The sequence below is a fragment of the Centropristis striata genome, chromosome 14 (genome assembly GCF_030273125.1).
Source record: "Centropristis striata isolate RG_2023a ecotype Rhode Island chromosome 14, C.striata_1.0, whole genome shotgun sequence".
NCBI lineage: Eukaryota > Metazoa > Chordata > Actinopteri > Perciformes > Serranidae > Centropristis > Centropristis striata.
This window is the reverse complement of record NC_081530.1, coordinates 36,131,131-36,148,682: the sequence shown is the minus strand read 5'-3', so window position 1 is coordinate 36,148,682 and position 17,552 is coordinate 36,131,131. Positions and strand designations below refer to the sequence as shown.

Below are 17,552 nucleotides of genomic sequence, written 5' to 3'. Positions count from 1 at the left end.
TGTGTCTTTCTTTGGTCTTTTTTAAAATGTTGTGTCTTTTTTGTGTCTTTTTAAAATGTTGTGTCTCTTCAGAGCTTCAGATTTGTAGAAAGGGTTTGAATGGTTGCGGATTTTTGTGCAGCTTCACTCTGTTCATCACAGATGTCTTTCTGCTTCCTGTCTGATAATAAACTTCTCCTTTCTTGTTGTCGTCATGTTTGTGAGATGAAATCATTGGTGTGTAAAGAAATAAAAGGAAGTGAGTCGACCTTTAGTCTTGATCTGCTGCTGCTGTCGTGGAAACACGTCGTCGTGGAGACGAACCGTGAGTCCAAAAACTCAGATTTATTTGTGATTTCTCTGCAGCTGTTTGTGTTTTAAAACATATTTATGAATAATAGATTCTGCTGTTATCAGTCGCTCTTTCTGTTTGGTGTCAGGAGTTTCCTAGAATGCACCAGAATCTTGAAAAATGTTATTTAAATCTTTTCTTTGTCGTGTTTGATGCTAAACTGGAATGTTTGGGGCTGCAGGAATTTAAATGAACCTATTTCACCATTTTCTGACATTTCAAGAATGAAGCAACCGATGAAATAAATAATTGTTTGATTATTAGATAGTAAATATGATCTTTAGTTGCAGCCCTGAATGGGGACAACCATTGTTCTGATGTCCACAAATGTCCAACTTTAATACAGAAAAATCCAACTTTAAAACAGAAATGTCCAACTTTAATGCAAAAATGTCCAACTTTAATGCAAAAATGTCCAACTAATGCAAAAATGTCTAGCTTAAAGACAGAAATGTCCAACTTTAATGCAGAAAGTCCAATTTTAATGCAAAAATGTCCAACTAATGCAAAAATGTCTAGCTTAAAGACAGAAATATCCAACTTTAAAACAGAAATGTCCAACTTTAATGCAAAAATGTCCAACTTTAATGCAAAAATGTCCAACTAATGCAAAAATGTCCAACTAATGCAAAAATGTCTAGCTTAAAGACAGAAATGTCCAACTTTAATGCAGAAAGTCCAACTTTAATGCAAAAATGTCCAACTTTAAAACAAAAATGTCCAACTTTAATGCAAAAATGTCTAATGTTAAAACAGGAATATCAAACTTTAATGCTAAAATTCCAACTTTAAAACAGAAATGGCCAACCTTAATGCTGAAATGTCAAACTTTAATGCAAAAAATGTCCAACTTTAATGCAAAAAGACCAATTTCAAAACAGAAATGTCCAATTTAATGCAAAAAGTCCAACTTTAAAACAGAAATGTCCAACTTTAATGCAAAAAGTCCAACTTTAATACAGAAATGTCCAACTTTAATGCAAAAAGTCCAACTTTAAAACAGAAATGATAAACTTTAATGCAAAAAGTCCAACTTTAAAACAGAAATGATAAACTTTAATGCAAAAAGTTAAACTTTAAAACAGAAATGTCCAACTTTAATGTGGAAATTTCCAACTTTAAAACAAAAATGTCCAACTTTAATGCAAAAATGCCCAACCGTATGTGGAAATGTCCAACTTTAATGGAAAATGTCTAATGTTAAAACAGGAATATCAAACTTTAATGCTAAAATTCCAACTTTAAAACAGAAATGGCCAACCTTAATGCGAAAATGTCCAACTTTAATGCGGAAATATCCAACTTTATTGCAAAAATGTCCAACTTTATTGGAGAAATGTCCAACTTTAATGTGGGAATATTCAACTTCAATGCAGAAATATCCAACTTTAATGCTAAAAATCCAACTTTAAAACAGAAATGGCCAACCTTAATGCTGAAATATCAAACTTTAATGCAAAAATGTCCAACTTTAATGCGGAAATTTCCACTTTTAATGCAGAAACGTCCAACTTTAATGCAAAAAGACCAATTTTAAAACAGAAATGTCCAATTTATTGCAAAAAGTCCAACTTTAAAACAGAAACGTCCAACTTTAATGCAAAAAGACCAACTTTAAAACAGAAATGTCCAATTTAATGCAAAAAGTCCAACTTTAAAACAGAAATGTCCAATTTAATGCAAAAAATCCAACTTTAAAACAGAAATGATAAACTTTAATGCAAAAAGTTAAACTTTAAAACAGAAATGTCCAACTTTAATGTGGAAATTTCCAACTTTAAAACAAAAATGTCCAACTTTAATGCAAACATTTTCAACTTTAATGTGGAAATTTCCAACTTCAATGCAGAAATGTCCTAGCCTGGGTATACCCATACTGCCTTGCACGCTCGAATTTCATTTCAAAGAACGAAAGTTGATTTTAAAAGAAGAACGTTTGACCTTATACTCCTGTTTCACCACCAAAAAGGATGTTTTAGCCTTGCTTCCGACAGGATTTGGGAAAAGTCTAATCTACTAATCTACCAACTTGCGCCGCTAACAGCCCCGCTACTAGCCCTGCTACTAGTGCCGCTACTAGCCCCGCTACTAGCCAACTTTAAAAGAGAAATGTTCAACTTTCATGCAGAAAGTCCAACTTTAAAACAGAAATGTCCAACTTTAATACAGAAATGTCCAATTTTGATGCAAAATGTCCAATTTTGATGCAAAATGTCCAACTTTAATGCAGAAAGTCTAACTTTATTACAGAAATGTCCAACTTTAATGCAAAAAGTCCAACTTTAAAAAAGAAATGATAAACTTTAATGCGGAAATTTTCAACTTTAAAACAAAAATGTCCAACTTCAATATGGAAATGTCCAATTTTAATGTTGAAATTTACAACTTTAATGCAGAACTGTCCAACTTTAATGACATGTTGTCTTCTCTTGCAGCAGAAACTCAACACACCAGCCGGTCGTCAGCGATGGGACGTTTGTCTTTCTCCTTAAAACGGAGACTTCTTGTCTCACTTCTGTGTCTCCTGCTTCATCTGAACTCTTCACGGGGTTATTCTCTGAAGCACTGCTCAGTCGGTTTCTCCCAGGATGCCTCCTCTGAGGTGGTTGTGGATTGTGGGAACGCTCAACTTGTGGCGGTTCCTGATGACCTCCCCAGAGACGCCGGCGAAATAAGACTCTGCTACAATCATCTCCGACAGATTAACAGGGGAGATTTCGGCAAACTGTCACAGCTGAGAATTTTGTACTTGGACTCAAATCAGATCTTTCACGTGGACGACGGAGCTTTTATCCACCTGGGGGCGTTGACGGAGCTCACAATGACCAACAACCAACTGAGCAGCCTGACAGGAAACATGTTCCAGGGATTGTCCAACCTCACCCTGCTCAACCTCAGCAGGAACAACATTAAGCTCATACACCCCTTGGCCTTCCAGTCCTTGTCCCGCCTACAAACTGTGATTCTCAACATAAACAAGCTGCAACATCTCCCCGACCTGCAGCCCATCCTCCAGCTGCCAAACCTGCACAAACTCAGCATCAGAGACAACCTCTTTCCGTCTTTTGAGACCAAAGATCTGCAGCTGAACGTGTCCTCCAGCCTGAAGGTGTTAGATATTTCTGATAGTAAGTTGGAAAGGTTCAGCATCACAACGAAGATCTTCCCTCACCTTCAGATGATCGATTTCTCTCGCTGCGGCCACGCTGAAGGACTGAAGTGGGACATACCTGACAAGACTCTACTGAGCAACATCACTGAGTTGTATTTCAGTATCGTTCCTCTTAAAGAGATCCGAAAAGTCCTGCAGAGTCTCGACTCACTGACGCATCTGACACTGAATTATATGGAGATGTTGATCAACAGAGGTCTCTTAGCTACAGTCTGCCGGATCCCGACACTGAAGACACTCGTCCTGATTAACAACAATGTTGCCAATTTAAGTGCCAAACTCTCAAACTGCTCTCAGCTCATTGGGCTCGATTTGTCCGTCATGAAAATGAGCGAGCTGCCTGAAGGCTCCCTACGACTGATGACGCAGCTCAGCTCCCTGAATGTAGAAACCAACTTCCTCTCCAGAGTGCCAGACGACATTCGGAGTCTCTCCTCCCTCGAGATCCTGAACCTCAGTGACAATCTGATCTCCGGGTTGAACTGTGAGGATTTCGCAAACACAACGCGGCTCACAAACCTTTTTCTGAACACCAACCGTATCTCCAAACTGGACAGGTGTGTCTTTGAGAATCTGAATGAGCTGCAGGTTTTAGATCTGAGCGACAACCTGTTGTTGACATTCGGCGGTGTCTTTAAAACCGGCCCGCAGCAGCTCCAGCTCCTGGATTTGGGCAAAAACCTTGTATCTATTCTCGAAAAGGGTGATTTCCAAGGTTTAGGCTCCCTAAAAAGTTTGGATGTGGTGTCAAATAACATCGGAAGGGTGAAACATGAAGCTTTTCAAGGACTGAGCAGCCTCAGGAATCTCAGCGTGTCTCTGCCACTTCAGTTAGAAAATGACTTCAGAAGTTTACGGCAGCTAGAAAATCTGACAGTTTACTTGTTTATCGAAGACAGTCTCAAAATTCCTCATCCAAACTTTTCTAAAGCTTTCTTCCAGTTAAAGTCTTTGAAGGTTTTCACGATAATATGCAAAGGAGCTCACTATTCCTTGCCCGACATCCCGGCCGAGACGCTCCGTGCCATGAGACATTTAGAGGACTTCACAGCTGAGAACTTCTACGTGTCCGCCTCAGATCTGAACATGGTTGACTTCAATCCCCAGCTGAAGAGTCTCACAGTTCACCAGTCTGACATGTCCGGTTTAGAACCTGAGCAGTTTCATCCGATCCCAAACCTGCAGCTTCTCGATCTGTCCGGGACGAATGTCAAGACTTTGGACTTCCTGTCCCGGGCCAACCTGTCCGCCCTCAGATGTTTGAAACTAAGAGACAATGAGATCACAGTGATCGACGAGTCCATCTTCCAGTCTCTCCCCGCTCTAACATACCTGGACCTGTCCGTTAACCCTTTCACTTGTGACTGCTCCAACGCCGGATTCATCCAGTGGGCGAAGAACAACAACCAAACTCTGGTTGATAACGGACATCAGTACGACTGTGCCTTTCCTGCGGCTCAAAGGGGGAGAAAGCTGCTGGACTTTGACGTCCAGTCCTGTTGGACGGACTTTGGCTTCCTCTGCTTTGTTTCCAGCACCTGTCTGACTTTACTCACTCTCCTCACGTCCTTCACCTACCACTTCCTGAGGTGGCAGCTGGCCTACACCTTCCACCTCTTCCTGGCCTTCCTCTACGACAGCAGGAAGAGGAAGAAGGGCGCCGCTCATCAGTACGACGCCTTCATCTCCTACAACGTTCACGACGAGGCCTGGGTCTACAGGGAGATGCTTCCTGTGCTGGAAGGAGAGCAGGGCTGGAGACTGTGTCTGCACCACCGAGACTTCCAACCAGGTAAACACTGAGTACACCTGTACCTGTTCCAACCAGGTAAACACTGAGTACACCTGTACCTGTTCCAACGAGGTGAACACTGAGTACACCTGTACCTGTTCCGACCAGGTAAACACTGAGTACACCTGTACCTGTTCCAACCAGGTAAACACTGAGTACACCTGTACCTGTTCCAACCAGGTAAACACTGAGTACACCTGTACCTGTTCCAACCAGGTCAACACTGAATGCAGGAATGTCCAACTTTAATGCGGATATGTCCAACTTTAACACAGAAATGTCCAACTTTAATGCAAAAATGTCCAACTTTTATACACAAATTTCCAACTTTAATGCAAAAATGTCCAACTCTAATGCGGAAACATCCAACTTTAATACATAAATGTTCAACTTTAATGGAGTAATGTCCAATTTTAATGCAAAAATGTCCAACTTTAATGCGGAAACATCCAACTTTAATACGGAAATGTCCAACTTTAATACGGAAATGTCCAACTTTAATGGAGTAATGTCCAACTTTAATGAAGTAATGTCCAACTTTAATGCAGAAATGTCCAACTTTAATGGAGTAATGTCCAACTTTAATGCAGAAACTGTCCCCACAAGGTAGAAGATGTTCAAACCAACTATCTATTTTTAAGATTCCCTGAAGAAACTCTTGATGCAAATAATTTAGTTTGCATCAATAAACGAAGTGTTGGACGTTGTTGTGTGCTTTTTGTAGGAAGTTGCGATCTTCTAGAAATCACATCGACATGTTATTAATTAATACATTGCTAGAAATATAATGTGCCGTTTTTTGTCAATACGAAGTATTGTGTTGTTTCTGCCAACAAACAAAGCATGATTTGTTTTTATCATTGTTCTGTTTAAAGCGGTAACCAAACCAACCAACCAACCAACCAACCAACCAGACGTATATGTGTACATACATTTATTTCAGGTGTCAAACCTTCATCAGGCAAAGTTAAAAAAAAAAGAGAAGCCAGTCTAAGTAACGGAGCTAAATAACAGACAAGAAATACAGAAAAACATCGATTAGCATCAACGAGAACAAATCACCCTGAATATAAAACTCATAAAAGCCCCCAAAACATCCATAAAAAAGAAATATTTGATGATGAAGAATACTAATTAATGTTCCATGTCGTGCAGGTTCAATGTGAAACTGCAGTTTACAGCCTGGAAACACAGTTCTGCTCCGTCTCTGGAGTCTCACTGAGGAAAGAGTCCACAAATGCTCTCGTTTGAATATTTTCACTGACTTTTATTTCCACTGAATTTATTTGGTAGCTGCTTTGAGATTTAATATAAAAAATAATTTATCTGTCAGCACTGGGGGAGTTGTTTCAAACTACATTTGTCACTTTAATCGCCAGAGATGACATTTAGATTTCTCTCGTCTGTTTCCTCTTTCTCTTATCTTCTTCCTGTCAGATACAGTTTATTTTTAAAGAACGTCTCTGAGAGGTTTCACATCTCTGTCTGTTCATCTGATTCACTGGTTTTGTGGTTGTTAGATGCATTCAGCAGCTACGTGGAAAACATATCTGAGTCAATATCAAGCTTTAGAAAATCAAAGGTTTGCAGCAGCTGCAGAACTCAACCTGCGAACAGCTTACAGTGATTTAATTTATGTAGCTAAAACATTTGATTTCAGAGTGTAGTGGAAAATCTTAAGAGACAAGAGTTTCTAGAAAGGCAGCCCAGGTCCTTGGTCTGAACAGCAAATGAACAGTTTTCCTATTTCTGTTTCTGTTACTTTATACCTAATGTTCGTGTGTCAGGTCTGTTGTTTTCATGTTATTGTTCCAAATGGTGCAGTGGGATTTCCTAAATCAGAGCTGCTCTGATCTTAATCAAGCAGGATTTTCCTTTAAAAAGACTGTGACTGTTGGCCAGATTTCTGTGTGTTTGTCAAAACATGTGATGCATATTAAACTGCTTTATGTCTGATACTTTTATACATCTTCAAATTAATTCACAACAAGAGCATTCCTACCATGCAAACGGATAATATTAACTTATTGTAATTAAATGTTGTTTGCGATGTTAACAGGACAAAGTTTGTCTTACTGTGACTTTGTCCTTTTTTTTAATGCACATTTTTAATTTTCTTTCTGAAAAATCTAAAAGCTCCAATAAGCTCAGTGACCTTTTATCAGAAATCTTTTTTTTTCCATCAACTGTGGGTAGCGAGTTTACTGTGCTCCTGTTGGCTCCATTGTTTGGTTTATTTAATGTCTTTACCACCAGTTGCTGAGCTCCCTGTGTCTCCTGTCGTCTCTCAGGTAAGCCCATCGTGGAGAACATCACAGACGCCATCTACGGCAGCAGGAAGACCATCTGTGTGATCAGCCGGCGCTACCTGCAGAGCGAGTGGTGCTCCAGAGAGATCCAGATGGCCAGGTGGGGGCGCTCACGTCCATTGATTGATTAATTGAATTTGACCATTCTTGATATAAAAATATGGGTGATTCGTGCAGACCATTGCACCTGCCGTGGGCCTTTTTGAGATCGTACTTCTCAGCATCAGACCATTGATGTATATATCAGATAGCAACAGGCAGATGCAAATCATCAATTTTCCGCCGTTTACTTGCCGTTTGTCGCCGTTCTTATCTTTGCGCCTGGCTCACAATTATGATTTTCACTTATTTAAGTTCAAAAAAGTTTTGTTGTGCTTTAATGCAGAAAGGTTCAACTTTAATGCAAAAATGTTCAACTTTAATGGAGAAATGTCCAACTTTAATGGAGAAATGTCCAACTTTAATGGAGTAATGTCCAACTTTAATGGAGAAATGTCCAACTTTAATGGAGAAATATCCAACTTTAATGGAGAAATGTCCAACTTTAATGGAGAAATAACCAACTTTAATGCGGAAATGTCCAACTTGCTGTTTTGTCGCCGTTCTTATCGTTGCGCCTGGCTGGATACCAGCATGGACAGAGGAATGTGTCCATGAGGATTTTCATGCCATAACCAAACTGTCTATTAAGTAAAGGTTTGTTTGTATTGTCACAAAAGTTGTGCCCTTCAAACCTGATTTCGGGTCCAGTGTCTAAAAATATTTTTTTAATCATGTTTGCTAAAAACACTACAAGCACACCAGACTTGTCACCAATCACCACCACAGCTCCTGCTTTGACCTCCCGTCCTCTGATGTGTCCTCCGTCTGTCCCAGCAGCTTCCGTCTGTTCGACGAGCAGAAGGACGTGTTGATCCTGCTGTTTCTGGAGGACATCCCGGCCCGCCAGCTGTCTCCGTACCACCGCATGAGGAAGCTGGTGAAGAGACGCACCTACCTGAGCTGGCCGCTGGCCGGCCGCCACACGGGAGTCTTCTGGCAGAACGTCCAGAGAGCTCTGGAGACGGGGGACGCCCCCACCGAGACCCCCAACCTGCTCGCTGCCAGCCTGCCCCACTGTATTCTTTCAAGATAGAAATACGTTTCTAGATAAAGAATCTCAGGCTGCAGCTCATAGGTCCATTATAGATTAATCTGATGATTATTTTCTTGATGCTTTTGCAGATTAAAATGAGCAAAATCACAATTATGATTCACATATTTAAGTTAAAAAAAGTTTTGTTGTGCTTTAATGCAGAAATGTCCAACTTTAATGGAGAAATGTCCAACTTTAATGCAGAAATGTCCAACTTTAATGGAGAAATGTCCAACTTTAATGCAGAAATAACCAAGTTTAACGCGAAAATGTCCAACTTTGATGCAGAAATGTCCAAATTTAATGGAGAAATAATCAAGTTTAATGCGAAAATGTCCAACTTTAATACAGAAATGTCCAACTTGAATGCATAAAAATCCAAGATTCAAAGGCCAAACCTCGTGCCTTTATCTGGGCACATTTGACTTTTCTGAATTGATTGTTAAATATGTTTTATATTGTTTTTTATTGCAGCAGAGTTCAGGCTGTGACCCAGTTCTGGTTTCAGCCGGTTTGAAGCAGTTTTGTACTTTATACTCGTGTGTTTTTGTCTCTTTATTTGTATGCGTTGGTGGCAGAGGGTAACTCAATAAATCAGTGAATGATTAATACACAATCCAAACAGTGTCATCATGAAGTCCTTCAGCCTGAACGTCCCTTTAAACCTGCAGGAGGGACATGTGTCCTGCCCAACTCTGAGCTAAAGGTCAAACTGGGGACAGCACTTTTTTAAAGGCTGATCGGCTCGATGAGGCTCAGTCAGAGATCGACTGAGCTCTTCTTCACTTAGATTCTGAGTCCTTTCGACTGGAGCATCATGAACCTGCAGCTCGGCGGTCTTCTCCTGGTGGCGGCGCTGTTTCTGAGCAGCTCGGCTCTGACGCCTGACGAATGCAAACCCTTACTGACGCCTCTGTCTCTGGACAACGTCTCCACGGTAAGCCCTCATCCAACCCTTCCACTCAGAGAGTATCAAGATGCACACTGCAAAAAAGGTGTTTAGTCTAAAAACCAGATAAAACACTAAATTTGAGGGAAATGGTCTTGCTGCATGGACAGATAATTGACCTTGACAAGATTTCTTAAATTAAGATTATTAAATCTAGAAATAAGCATGTTGAATGTTTAAAATGAGAAATTAACTCTTGAAACAAGATCAATTATCTAACTACGGAAGTCCTAAACGGCCATGCATCCATTTTTCCCCCCTAATTTTTCTCATGATAACAAGTTAATTTCATTAGTTTTCTCGAGATAATGAGATAATTATCTCCAGATCTGTAGTCCAGACGTGTAGCCAATAATGGGACAACAGAAAGGTTAAAGGCCGGTGTTGTGTCCTTACTGGTTTCCACACTAACTGGTTGCCGTAGGCTATGATCTGAGCATGTTCTGTTACGCATGAGCTGTCCGTGGTACTGAAACAACAATCGCCGTTAATGTGAGGATTCTGTCTGATGTTATGCTGTACTTTAACACATTATCTACTGTTTGGGTTCATCTGTAGTCGGCACTTTGTGCAATAAAATTATTTATTGTGCCGTGCGATAGAGCCGATACGCATGTTTTGTCTTTCCTGTTGTATTGTGAACAGCCTTTATAGAGCTCTGTTGGGAGAGCTTGTGTTATGGGCAGTGTTTTGCTGTCACTTCCTTTGCCACTTTAAATCTCATAAATGTGCCACTTTTTTCTCATAGATTTGCCACTTTAATCTCAAATTTGCCAGTTTTTCTTCTAGATTTGCCACTTTTAATCATCTGATACACATACACAATCACTGTACACATCTAAAAAAATTCCACTGTTAGAGGTGCTCAGATCTTTTGCACCAGTAATGCCTTCACACTGCTGCCACTGACCGACTCCTGGTTCTCTGCAGATGTACGGCAGGTGGAACTTCCACATGGGTTTCATCGATAACGAAGCGTTTCGTGCGATCCTGAAGGTCACCGAGAGCTCCTGGATGAACATCACGCTGTCAGACGATAAAACATTTGTGACTCAGCAGGAGAAACTGTGAGTTGATTAAACTGCTACAGAATCTATCTCTAGGATTGGTTGACAGGAGGTCGAGCATCACCACGGTACATCGATGAGAATGTAGGAAGAACAACTGATGTTTACGTTTAAGCCATTTATTGTCACTATGCACACATTCAGAGCAATAGGAGATGAGACTTGGCGGTTATGGTTTTCTAATCATGATGAACAGAAAAACACACAAGAATTACAATACAGTTAATCAATGTATGACATCACACTTAATTAGGTAACTAACAAACAATCAATGTTGGTACTCTTATGTGCCACCAGAAACTGAATTTGAACTATTTATATTTGAATTTGAATTGTTTAACTTGAATAATTGCATTAAAAAAAATGAATTTGAATCACATAATTTGAATTTCTATTGTTCAATTTGATTCATTGCATTGAAAAACTGAATCTGAATTGTAATTTGAAATTGAATGTATTAGTTTGGAACAGAACATTCAGTTCTAACAAATCAAATTCAGTTTGCAAAATTCAATTTAAATTTTCTGCGATCAAGATATACAGAGCGCCTCCTCGGCCAATCAGCACCTCCGTTTTCTTTTGTAACATTTGTTGCTACCCGGTTGCCATAGCGCCTCTTCGGCCAATCCCTGGTCAAGCCAGACTAACTTCTTCCTCTGTTTAGTGGCGCCATGGCAACCAGGTGGCAACAAATGTCACAAAAGAAAACGGAGGTGCTGATTGGCCGAGGAGGCGCTCTGTGTACTTCGACCGCAGAAAATTGAAATTGAAGTTTGCGAACTGATACTCAATACCTTATTTTATCAATAAAACCTTTTAAGTCAAAGGACAATTTCTCCAACTGTGGACTGGTGAATACCTGAAGTCTTTGAGGTTACTTTCTAACTCGTTACAGATCAACAATTCTTGATCGCAGGTCTTCGGACATCTTTTTTGTGAGGCATGGTTGAGCAGATGCTTCTTATGAACAGCAAACTCAGAAAGTTTAAGTTTTTTTTTACATGTCAAAGTATCTCTACACCGCACTCACATTTCACTTAATTGTTAGGACTCCAAGTTTGCTAATTCCTGACTCCAATTAGCTCTTAATGGAGTCGTTAGCCAAATCATTCACTTACTGTTTCCACCAGCATTATGAACGTTTAATGGATGTGTTCAATAAAGACATGACATATTATAATGGTTTGTCTGGTATTAGGTTAGGCATGTTGTGTTTGTCTATATTTGGGACTTAGATGCAGATCAGATCACACTTTTTGACAAATGTATGCAGAAAACTCTTCTTTTGCAACTGTAATTGTTAACTAGCAGCCATGAATTCTACCAGCTGAACCTTTAATAAACAGGTCTCAGGACAAAGTCAGCATCCTCACCATCAGATGATTCATTTAGAAGACATTTAACCCTTTATAGGGTTAAATGTCTCCTGGAAATTAAAAACATCAACCCTGAAGTGTTATTGGAGGATATTACAAGACTTCTTGCAAAATGTTTCATTTTTATATTGCAAATCGAGGTCAGTTGAGTCATTATTATTATTATTATTATTATTATTATTATTATTATTATTATAGTTTATTTCCAACAGCAAAATAAATAGACAAATACACATCATCTGCATCCATCACCACTTTATCTTTTACCTTAAAACTATTTATTATCTTTTTAGACTACTTATTACATATGCGTTATGTCTGAATGTCTTTTTTAAAGCACCTTACATATGAGAAGCACACATACATTTAGTTGTATACTTTTTTAAATACAATGACAATAAAGGAAAGCTTGAATCTTGTATGATTTACTGATTGGTCAGATGCCACAGTGTCACTATCTGTGATGGAGAAATCCATGTGGTTCTATGAGGAGACCTGTTATAGATGTTAAGTTAAGTTTAAAAAAAAATAAAAAAAAATAAAAGAATGTCCGCTCAAGTTACCAAATATGGTTCTTTGCCTGATAAAGGGTTAAAGATTCAGATACAAAATACAGAAATAGATAAATTACAGAGGTAAAATGTATACTTTTGAAAATGAAGATGGAGCAGGACAGTTTACCTGATCTTACTTTTATTTAGACGCCGTCGCCGTTTTCCCTTCCATCCATATGTCCTCAGGAATGACCGGCCTTAATGGACACTTTTATCCAAAGTAACTTACAATAAATGCATCCAGTCATGTTGGTTCAGCCTGAACAAGTGCAAGAAACCTGCCGGTACATCAGCTGATTTAAGCACTGTGTTTAGAGACGATACAAGAAAAAGAAAGTCCGTTTTTTCAGCTGACTGAACAGTATTCCATGATTATTTATTCACAGAAGATAGGAACATTAAACTGTGAGGTCTTCAGCTTTCAGAATCCGTAAAACAAATGATTTCTGATTAGGAAATATTTTAAAAGGTGGTATGTTCCTCTAACATCTCTGTCAGAATGGACTCATTGTTTCCTCTTTTTGTTTTTCACAGAAATGGAACGTGTCTGGCCACAAAGGTCGAAGTACACATTAACGGAGACACTGTGACAATTTCAGGTGAGTTAACGGATCCGTTAGTTCTGTTTCTGATCAATTAAAGCTGCAGATTCTTCACATGACTGTCAGGTTTTAATTTACTGAAGGATATAAAGTAGCTTGGGACGCTTCTAAGAATCAGCATTGGCCTTTTTCTGTGTACAGACAGATTCTCAAAGTCAAGGAATTTACAAGCAGTTTTAACCAAACTAGCATCGCAGCTCTGAGACGGTCAGTCCACCAAGACTCCAAACTAGAGATTGTTGCAGTAATGTTGCCACCAGAACTTCCTCTGAGGTAATAAATGAGGTGAGAAGTCATCTCGGTTTGTATTGAGTTAGATAGGATCGTGGCAAATCTACAAGAAAAAAGTAGCAGATTTGTGAGATTGAAAGTGGCAAATCTAGGAGAAAAAGTTGCAAATTTATGAGAATTAAAGTGGCAAATCAACAAGAAAAATGTTGCAGGTCTATGAGAAAAAAGTGACAAATCGAAGAAAAAATTGCAAATTTATGAGAATTAAAAGTGGAAAATCTAGGAGAAAAAATTGCAAATTCATGGGATTAAAGTGGCAAATATATGTGAAAAAAGTCACAAATTTATGAGATTAAAAGTGGCAATTCTAGGATTAAATGTTTCAAATTTATCAGATTAAAAGTGGTAAATCAATGGGACTTAAAGTGGCAAATCTACAAGAAAAACATTGCAGGTCTATGAGAAAAAAAGTGACAAATCTACAAGGAAAAAAGGGGTAAATCTAGGAGAACCATCCTGTAGCTGCTGCCTGGTTCAGATGCAGATTATTGTTGTTTTTTCTGTCTTTGTTTCTGTCCTCAGTCCCCAACAAATAGGCAAATCTACAAGAAAAACTTTGCAAATTCATGAGATTAAAAGTAGCAAATCTACAAAAAAAAAGTTGCAAATTTACAAGAAAAAAGTGGCAAATTTATGAGATAAAAAGTGGCAAATCTAGGAGAAAAATTTGCAAATGTGTGAGGATTAAAAGTGGAAAATCTAGGAGAAAAAATTGCAAATTAATGGGATTAAAGTGGCAATTCTAGGATAAAATGTTTCAAATTTATCAGATTAAAAGTGGTAAATCAATGGGAATTAAAGTGACAAATCTACAAGAAAAAAAGTTACAAATATATGAGATAAAAAGTGGCAAATCTAGCAGAAACAGCCTGTAGCTGCTGCCTGGTCCAGATGCAGATTATTGTTGTTTTTTCTGTCTTTGTTTGTGTCCTCAGTCCCCAACATCACCTCCCACTTCCACCTGATCCCGGGCTGTGACGGCTGCATGGTGATGAACATCAAGAACACGGCCAGGAACCTCGGCAGCCTGGTCCAGAAGCTCCACCTCAACGCCAACGTCACAGACGAGGAGCTCCACTTCCCTGCTCTTTATCTGATGGGTAGGAAGGAACGAACCTCAGAGCTAAATCACTCATTTTATATATCTGAAACATTCATTAATTGTTGATGTTTTGTCTGCAGCCAGAGAGTCGAGCCTGCAGGACTCGGACCTGGAGCGCTTCAAGCAGCAGGCGAGCTGCCTCGGGTTCTCCGGAGAACCAGACTACCACTACGACCCCAAGAACGGTGCTCCACCTGCTACACCTGCCTGGTTAACCCTTAATACAGGGGTGTCAAACTCAAATACACAATGGGCCAAAATTTAAAACTTGAATAAAATCGCGGGCCAACATTGAACAAATAAACCTTTTAATATCTACCAAACATGTTTTGCTTTAACATTAAATATGGAACCAGCAACGCTTATAAACATACAATATATAACTAAATAGTGCAGACATGCAAAATCAATTTTCAAATAAAAAACAACATCAATGTCATTAATTTATTAAATAAAAATTAAATAAAAATCGTATGCCTCTTTTCTATTTGCATCCTTCTGATTTAAATATCAAAATAAACTTTTTCAACAGGTTAATACATTTAAAAATAAAATAACAATAATTTATCTAGTATTAGTGGTAAATGCGGCATATAATACCGGCGGGTCAGCTTTTATAGTACAATAATTATATAATAATTTGATATTGGCTCGCGGGCCAAATAAAATTACACTGCGGGCCAAATTTGACCCGCGGGCCAGAGTTTGACACCCCTGCCTTAATAGGACACTCATTGAAAAACTTGCAAATTCCAAATTTGAACCCTAGAGAATATTGGAGGATATTACATACCGCCAGAATGTGTAAAAAAAACCCATATGAAAATAACATTTTGAGAAAAAAGTTTACTAGATTAAAGTGGCAAATCTACGAGAATTTTTTTTGCAGATTTATGAGATTTAAAGTGTTGAATCTGGGAGAAAAAAGTTGCTTTTTTTCTCGTAAATCTGCTACTTTTTTCGCACAGACTTGCCACTTTAAATCTCTTAAATCTGCGACTTTTTTTCTTGTAGATTTGCCACTTTAATCTGGTAAATTTTTTCTCAAAATATTACCTGAAGTTACTAAATATAGTTCTTTGCCTGATAAAGGGTTAAACAATGCGAGATGTGTGACGTCAGGCAGAAAGAACTGATTCCTTTCTCTCTCTCTTTCTGTCTGCAGAGTTCTGTGCTGAAGGCGAGGGCGTGATGCAGAAGTTTGTACTTTGAAAACAGCTTTCCTGAACACTGAAACTGAGGAAGTAAAGAGACAAAACGTGATCAAACATCAAACCTGTGGTCTGTGTTTTTTTTATTCATAATTAATGAAAAACGATACAGTTTAAATCCCTTCAAATCTGCATCTTTGCTGCGCTTTGCTGTTTTAACTTCTCATAATGAAGTTAAAGCCAGTGTCAGTGTTTAGTTTGTTTCCTTTAAGCTTTTACTTTGAAATCCTGTTCGCTAAACGTTGTGAAAATGAACGCTCGATTTAAAGGAAGTGACTGTGAGTCGTGTCCGACTTTTTTAATCTCATAAATTTGCCACTTTTTTTCTTCTAGATTTGCCACTTTTTTCTCATATATTTCCCACTTTAATCTCATACATTTGTGACTTCTTTCAATCTGTGACTTTTCTTCTCATAGGGTTACCGCTTCTAATCTCATAAACTTGCCACTTTTTTCATGTAGATTTGCCACTTTAAATCTGATAAATCTGTGACTTTTTCCTCCTAGATTTGCCACTATAATCTCATAAATTTGCCACTTTTTTCTCCTAGATTTGCCAATTTAAATCACATAAATCTGCTACTTTCATCTCGAAATATTCCCTCCCCCTAAACATCCAGTGGGGGTCGAACACTGAGAATGATGCATGCTGGTCCGATGGGCGGGGCTCAGCAGAGATTATAATATATTTAACAGTGATGAGCGAATGTTTGCCTAAACATTTCTGCCTGCCTCTCCAGCTTTAATCGTAATGTAACACAACTAAGTGATGGAAGAGTTTGATACGTCCAGGCTGTCTCCGTCCTGACCTCTTGTACTTTATTCTCTGTGTTTGTACAAGCAGGACGCCGAGTAAATCAGTAACTTAATAATACACAAAAACATCAGTGTTGTTATGAAACCCTGCGTCAACACTGCAAAAAAGGTGTTTAGTCTAAAAACCAGATCAAACAGTAAATCTAAAGGTCTAAAACCAGATCAAACAGTAAATCTAAAGGTCTAAAACCAGATCAAACAGTAAATCTAAAGGTCTAAAAACCAGATCAAACAGTAAATCTGAGGGAAATGATCTTGCTGCATGGACAGATAATTTACCTTGACAAGATTTATTAAATTAAGATTATTAAATCTAGAAATAAGCATGTTGAACACTTAGAATAATAAATTAACTCTTAAAACCAGATAAAGTAAAGCTGCCAGCAGTGATGAACTGGCCCGAGCAGAGTGACCTGATGATTATTTGGTTCTTAGCAAGATAAAAAAAAAACTTTAGATTTAGAAGTGTTAGATAATGTTAATTTCTTAGTTTAAGCTTTCAACATGCTTATTTCTAGATTTAATAAAAACCAGGAAAAATTGTCAGAAAAGCAGAAAAAAATAGTTAGAAAATCTGAAAAAAGAGTCAAAATAAGAAATGAACTCTTTCTGTTTTTCTAAGTGTTCAACATGCTAATTTTTAGATTTAATAAAACAACAAAAAATAGTCTGAACAACAGGAAAAAATAGTCAGAAAAACAGAAAAAAATAGTCAGAAAAACAGAAAAAAATAATCAGAAAAACAGAAAAAATAGTCAGAAAAGCAGAAAAAATAGTCAGAAAAGCAGAAAAAAATAGTTAGAAAATCTGAAAAAAGAGTCAGAAAAACAGAAAAAAATAGTCAG

The 17,552-nt window shown here is 38.2% G+C and overlaps 2 protein-coding genes across 2 annotated transcripts; both read left to right on the top strand.

The window, feature by feature from the left end:
- The first annotated feature begins 243 nt into the window (after positions 1-243).
- LOC131984608 (toll-like receptor 13) lies at positions 244-8,992 on the top strand. Its single transcript, XM_059349495.1, has 4 exons — positions 244-304; positions 2,770-5,295; positions 7,587-7,704; positions 8,484-8,992. The coding sequence occupies exons 2-4, from the start codon at positions 2,799-2,801 to the stop codon at positions 8,737-8,739; spliced, it is 2,871 nt and encodes a 956-aa protein (XP_059205478.1). The 5' UTR covers positions 244-304; positions 2,770-2,798; the 3' UTR covers positions 8,740-8,992.
- A 446-nt stretch (positions 8,993-9,438) lies between these two features.
- Positions 9,439-15,955, top strand: LOC131984614 (uncharacterized). The gene is made up of 6 exons (XM_059349503.1): positions 9,439-9,676; positions 10,619-10,755; positions 13,220-13,284; positions 14,514-14,678; positions 14,761-14,865; positions 15,846-15,955. The coding sequence occupies exons 1-6, from the start codon at positions 9,557-9,559 to the stop codon at positions 15,890-15,892; spliced, it is 639 nt and encodes a 212-aa protein (XP_059205486.1). The 5' UTR covers positions 9,439-9,556; the 3' UTR covers positions 15,893-15,955.
- Positions 15,956-17,552: the final 1,597 nt, after the last annotated feature.